Raw genomic sequence first — 6,629 nt, 5'->3', positions numbered from 1 at the left:
CCAATTTCTGTCCACACAGATATCCACTACTTCAGACTTGGGATGAAATGCAGACCTGGGTTCATATATTCACACTTTAAGGAGGTTAACTCAGAACTAAAAGACAGTGTGCTTCTGTTGCATCAGCTTTATCTGCATGTCAATAAAGTAGATTTACTAGTTAGGCTTTTAATATTAAAAACTTATTTAAAATTTTCCTTACTAAATGCTATATAGGGTGGCAGAGGCGGGTATGGATTACTCCTCCCCAAGATCTTCCAAGGAGATCCCTGCATAGCATTGAAATAGCTACTGGTTCTCCCCATTGCTAACTTGGTGCCCTGTGTACTGGGTGTTAGCTAGAATCATGACTAGAGCATGCAGATCATAAACCTGATAGAGAAGGAATCCACACAGGTCTTATAAGAACATAACCCCCCCAAACCAAAATGGGCAATTTGATGCCTATTGGCTCTTTGGAGTTCCCTGCACTCGAAGTTCCCATGCTTTGAAATTACACACAAAAATAACATCTTTCTCAAAAAAAGGAAACATGTAAGCTCTTACACAAGCCATGTATTCATTTTGTCAAGTAAGAACATAAAAGAAACAGACACAACCTCCTGTCACTTTTTAAATAAATGATGTTTTAATACACACAAACATACACACAGAAGGCTGGATTCAGAATTAAAGAGTTTTATTCTCAGCAACACATCACTGACATATTTTTACTTACATGTTCCTAAGGACTAGAAAACACCCAATACTGGGCAGGTAGGCCCATAGATCAAGCCAGAACCACTGTCTACTCCCATTCCCCCTCTCACTTTACTTAGTGATAAAGTAGTTCTTTTTATACCTCCATCAATTGTTTAGCTGGAGCCTGTTTCTCTTCCAAATCTCCATGATGGCTTAGATTCAAGCTGGGAAGACTTTCTTCTAGACAGGCTGCCTATTCTTTCTGGAGGGAAGCACCTGAGTTCTTCCTGGGTTCACCTTTTGGTTCATACTGTCCAAGATAAAACTAGTGCCACAGGTTTCTGGGACCATAGTCTAATCAGGCTCATTTGGATCATTAAAACTCCATCTTAATTGGCAGTTTATTATTGGAGCTGTCATTTCAACACATAGCTGAGTGAAACAAGTTCAAATGTGTATCTTAAACAATACTGAGTTCCAGTGATGAAAGAAGTGGAACAGGCTCTTCTTCATACACTGATGTGATGTTATTGACCTATGGTCAATGAGGAAATTTTTGCATTATTTTCCTGAAAGAATAAATTTCTTCAAATCATCCAAGGACTCCTTCCTGGTTATGGTACCCAAGAGTAAGTCAAGTTGGTAATTTTAAAAAACGTGCTGAAATGGGAGAAAACAATAAAAATAGCCTCATCTTCTCAATGACTGTTTCTTTTTCACAGGGCTATGAAACTGGCATTGCTATGCCAATATGGTAGACAAGATATCTGAGCCTCAGAAAACTTGTTCATTCAACAGTCAACAAACACTGAGTGTCTCTTATGTGCTCATGGTACTGTGGTGCTGTGATTTTGCCCAATGTGACACAGCTAGCACCCAAAATAATTCACTTATCATATAAGCACCCCAGTCATCTCTCCTCAAGTTCATTCCATTCCATAGATAACTCATACTGAGGTCAAGGTTGTCACACGAGGGCAACAGACCCTACAGGACAGAGACATGGTTCAAGTGGTAGTGCACGTGTGACATGGTCCAATCTCCGAGTTCAATCTTCAATATCTCATGCCCCCACCATCACTACCAGAACTTCTACAAGTAGCCCTAGAGTCCCCAAGCAGCACACCTACAACCTGCATTTTTCAGGCCTGGTTATCTCCTATAGTGGGTTCTATTTGAAAAAAGAAAAAGATTCCAGGACCCCAGGACCAAAGACCCATGGGGAAAGGATCTCATGACCCATCTCTTTCACTTGCTCCTCTGCAAGGACATTTAATCATGGTGATTTATTTTATCCAACATGCGATGTCTCTGGGAAGATATCAAAATAGCTACCAGTGTCCAGAGTGTACTGGACTCTAGGAACTTGTCCACTTTTAAGTCAGTGAACAAAACAAACAACTCAGTGAAGCATCCTTTTGGCAAAGGAAGAACAAGTTCTCTCTATAGCAAACAGGGTTTCTGAGTAATGGGGTCAGAAGCCAAATGCTGGGACTTGAAAGATCTTCCTCTTCTGGACCACAGACTATCACACTCTTGGGCCTCCGCTTGAGTCCAGGGCCCATTCCTCAATAGAACCTCTCTCTCTGGTATGTTAAACAATGTCTGCCATCCACTCTGGCTGGCCATCCCTGCTGGCTGACTTGCCACACAATTGCATCAGTGAAGTGGCCAGTCACACACTAGGCTGCCCATCTCAAGAATGCCAAAATCTTCATGAATGGGCCACCCCATGCCTGTAATCAACAGGGAGGTGGGGTGACAGCCATAGATCACGTAACTGAGGCAAACACGAAAGGCCAGCCCAGATCAATAGATGAGTCAGAGCTCTTCAAGTGTATAAAACCTCAGGAGCTCCAGTGCTCCTCACAGCCAGCATCTCCTCTCCTCATTCACCTCTTCTGGTGCTTTGGGTAAGTGTGGCTTCAACTTGCTCTCCTCTTGCCTGCTGGTCTCACCTGGGCCTGAGAAGGTTAGGTAGAGCTGGGGGACAGAGAGGCAAGCTCTCTCCTCCCTTTGGGAACCTGCAGGATTTCTGCCTTTCCAGAAGCATTCCTGTTTAGAGGGCATCCAGGTAGGGCAGTGAGGGCTAAGCCACTGCTATGTAGACAATGTTTCTGATCTGGACAGGTTGTAAACTCTGCAAAGACCATCGGATTTCCTATTTCTCTGGTCCTGCTGTAGCTGCAGATACAAAGGGCCACTAGCTATGAGGCTGAGCCTATATGCAAAGAGGAGGTAGAATAGTTCAGGAAGTGCTGCAGTTGGGTTTAACTTTAGGAGCATAGGAATCCAATGCCTGCACCTGATCAAGAAGAAAATAGCTCATGAGCTAGTAAGACAAAACTGCCTACTACTTATGCTCCCTTAAACCAAGATGTGGCATAAAGAAATGGCAGAGGCAGTGGATGATAGCTCTGAGCAGAGCTGATCCAAAGGACCATCAGGGTTCTCTTTCCAGACAGGATCACAGGGAAGCCTGCCTTTTCAGATGACTCTTTGAAGAGAACAGTGCTACAATAGCCCCCTGCTATTCAAACAGAACTCTCAGCTCTGCAGAGAAGCTAAAGTCTCCCAGTGGAACTTTGCCATCATTTTCTATTTGCATTCAGAGGTTCCATGTAGGGATTAGAAGAAATGTGGGAGATGAAGTGTCTGAAAGCCACATATAGAAGACAGGGGCAAAACTGGGAGTGCTAGCGCCCACCAGGTGGGCTATTTATAGCTAGATAAAAGACTTGGAAGAGCAGGGGTGATGAGAAAGGTGGATGCTGCCCCAAAGCAGTCACGTTCGGAGTCCCAGCTGCATCTCTGGCATCTATCTAGACCTAGGGCAAGGCGCGAGGCCCGATGCTCAGCGGGACAGAAGTTGACGGGCGTTGTCAAGGATGACTCTTGTCCCCTGCACTGCCTCCTCTTGCCGCTGGTCCACTGACGCTCTCCTGCTCTCCTTCCAGATTCGCTACCTCCTTAGACACAATGTCACAGAAAAAGCAGCCAACCCCCCAGCCCCCCATGGGCTGCGGAAAGTCGGGCGGCGGCGGCGGCGGCGGTAGCGGCGGCTGCGGCGGCTACTCCGGTGGCGGCGGCGGTGGCTGCGGCGGCGGCGGCGGCGGTGGCGGCGGCTGCGGCGGCGGCGGCGGCGGCTCCGGCGGCTGCGGCGGCGGCGGCTCCGGCGGGGGCGTCAAGTACCCTAGCGGCGGCGGCGGCGGCAGCGGCTGCGGAGGCTACTCCGGCGGCGGCGGCGGCGGCTGCGGAGGCTACTCCGGCGGCGGCGGCGGCGGCTGCGGCGGCGGCGGCGGCAGCGGCGGCTCCGGTGGGGGCGTCAAGTACCCGAGCGGAGGCGGCGGCGGCTGCGGCGGCGGCTCCTCCGGCGGCGGCGGCGGCGGCTGCGGCGGCGGCTCCTCCGGCGGCGGCGGCGGCGGCTGCGGCGGCGGCTCCGGCGGGGGCGTCAAGTACCCGAGCGGCGGCGGCGGCGGCGGCTGCGGCGGCGGCTCCTCCGGGGGCGGCGGCGGCTGCGGCGGCGGCTCGTCCGGCGGCGGCGGCGGCTGCTTCTCCAGCTGTGGCGGCGGCGGCGGCGGCAGCGGTGGCGGCTGCGGCGGCGGCTCTTCTTCCGGCGGCGGCGGCAGCTCCAGCCAGCAGGTCACTTGCCAGAGCTACGGCGGCTCCTCGGGCGGCGGCGGCGGCGGCTGCGGCGGTGGCTCCTCCGGCGGCGGCGGCGGCGGCTGCTTCTCCAGCTGCGGCGGCGGCTCGTCTGGCGGCGGCGGCGGCGGCGGCTCGGGCTGCGGCGGCGGCTCGGGGGGCTCCGGCGGGTCCTCCCAGCAGACCACCCAGACCTCGTGCGCGCCGAGCTTCGGCGGCGGCTGCGGCGGCGGCTCCTCCGGCGGCGGCGGCGGCGGCGGCTGCGGCGGCGGCTCCTCTGGGGGCGGCGGTGGCTGCTTCTCCAGCTGTGGCGGCGGCGGCGGCTCCGGGGGCTGCGGCGGCGGCTCCGGGGGCGGCGGCTCCGGCTGCGGGGGCGGCTCCTCCGGGGGCGGCGGCTCGGGCTGCGGCGGTGGCTCTGGCGGCGGCTCCGGGGGTGGCAAGGGCGTCCCGATCTGCCACCAGACCCAGCAGAAGCAGGCGCCCACCTGGCCTTGCAAATAAGAGCCCCTGGGCGCCACGGAGGCGCTCATGCTGGAGATGTTCTCCGTGGGCGCCGCTGGGCTTAATGCTCTCATGATATTGCTCTGAGGGGTCCAGATTCTCCAAGTCTTAACCCACGCCGAAGAAGCCACGGGGCGGGGGGACTGCAGCTTCTGCAGTTTTTCTCTCCTTGGTTTCTGTACCGAAAACTTCCAACCCCAATACCTCTTCAGCCAATAAATTTGCAATTCATGAGAAGGTCTGTGTTTGCAGGTGTCTTTGTAATTTCCAGCTGCATTCGTTCCTTTCCATTCTTCTTCTTTCTCCCATCCACTCAACAAGTATATTTATTTTGTCGGAGGGAGGTGGGTGGATAGATGGAAGTCAGTGAGGGAGAGAGGTTCCAGGTGACGAGGTCGGCCCAAATCACAACGATTCTGGGCATCCTGGGCAGAGGCATCGTGGTTCGGGTGGTCACCGCGGGTATTCTTCCTGAGCTCAGTGCTTTCTTAAGACAGAGATGCCTTGAGAAGGCATCTGTGAAACGCCGTTTCTCATACTCCAAAACTTACACTTCAGAGCATTCATTATCTTAGCACCAACTTGTGATGCCCAGGCTTGCAAGAGAAGGAATCATCAAATATTTATAAGCCTCTACAATGTGTTAAGACCCTTTGCTGAGTGCTTTACTGGGGATGGGATAAGAAAAAAATGGAGCTAAATTCTATTCTCTTAGATTTCACCCAACTTAGGAAAACACTGTAGGAGACACTAAATCCCCTTCCCAGAGGGGAAAAGGTGAAATACAGGAGTGTCCAACTAACAAGGAAAAAACTAGTATCCCTACTGCATAGCTCTCAAAAAATGAAACACGGAGAGCATCACCCTGGTCTGGAACTCTCCAGGACCCTGACGTCAAATTTTACCAGCTCCAGGTAGGTGTCAATTTAGCAGGATATGCAAAAACACTGTTAATGCCTCCCACCCAGTCACTGCTGAAGACAAAAAAGACAAATTATTTCTTCTCATCTCTTCCTGTCAGAGTCAACACTATCCTCATCATTGGTACAATATAACTTATGGCAGTCAAGTCTCCAAAGTTTAGTAGCCCAACATCATGTTATTTTATATGCTTTTTAGGGACCGCACCTGACAGTGTGCAGGGCTTACACCTGACTTTTCACTCTAAGATTGGTCCTCAAAGGACCATATGGGGTGCCAGGGATCCAACCTGGGCAGGTTGCATGCAAGGAAAGCACCTATCACTGCACTATTTCTCTGGCCCCTTTATTTTCTTTTTAGTGAAAGTAGAGCTTTCCCTTCAGAACCACATTTAGTAAATGGTTTTATCCCTACTGTTTCTGCCGAATACTAATACAATATCTAAGCAAACATACAAAATAAACAGAATCAAGTGGAGGAGGCTGCAGAGTGACTAGTGTCACCAGATAGTGAGGGTTTTGCTGTGGTTAAGTTCCCTGGGTTTTCTTCCAGATTGGGCACTAGAACACTGAAATCAAAAATGCCATGAGGCGTGGATAAAAATATCCATGGAATATCTTGTGGTAAATATTCAGGAAAAACTCTGTTGTTGTTGTTTTTAAATTCCTTTATCCAAACGCCAAGGAAAGTTGTAACAAAACAAAGCAGAAATATTTTTGTTTGTTTTTTGGCTCTTAGACCACTGGTGGTCAGGGATTACTCCTGACTCTGTGTCAGGGATCACTCCTGATGAGGCTCAGGGAAACTTTTGGAGTGCTGGGGATAAAATCTGATGGACCTGCAATGAACGTAAGGATGCAAATATCTTTTTAAAATATGTACTT

The 6,629-nt window shown here is 51.1% G+C and overlaps 1 protein-coding gene across 1 annotated transcript; it reads left to right on the top strand.

Annotated features, from left to right (window-relative positions):
• Positions 1–2,209: 2,209 nt before the first annotated feature.
• LORICRIN (loricrin cornified envelope precursor protein) lies at positions 2,210–5,055 on the top strand. The gene is made up of 2 exons (XM_056123306.1): positions 2,210–2,594; positions 3,639–5,055. The coding sequence occupies exons 1-2, from the start codon at positions 2,398–2,400 to the stop codon at positions 4,822–4,824; spliced, it is 1,383 nt and encodes a 460-aa protein (XP_055979281.1). The 5' UTR covers positions 2,210–2,397; the 3' UTR covers positions 4,825–5,055.
• The last annotated feature ends 1,574 nt before the right edge of the window (positions 5,056–6,629 follow it).

This window comes from Sorex fumeus, unplaced genomic scaffold, assembly GCF_029834395.1.
Source record: "Sorex fumeus unplaced genomic scaffold, SorFum_2.1 ptg000047l, whole genome shotgun sequence".
Classification (NCBI taxonomy): Eukaryota; Metazoa; Chordata; class Mammalia; order Eulipotyphla; family Soricidae; genus Sorex; species Sorex fumeus.
Note: the sequence above shows the minus strand (reverse complement) of the source record. Positions and strands in the feature narration are given on the sequence as shown.

Coding starts and splice junctions, on each gene's coding strand:
- LORICRIN (XM_056123306.1), top strand. CDS start 2,398: ATGAATGGGCCACCCCATGCCTGTAATCAACAGGGAGGTGGGGTGACA. Junction 2,595..3,638: donor CACCTCTTCTGGTGCTTTGG/GTAAGTGTGGCT, acceptor CTCTCCTTCCAG/ATTCGCTACCTCCTTAGACA.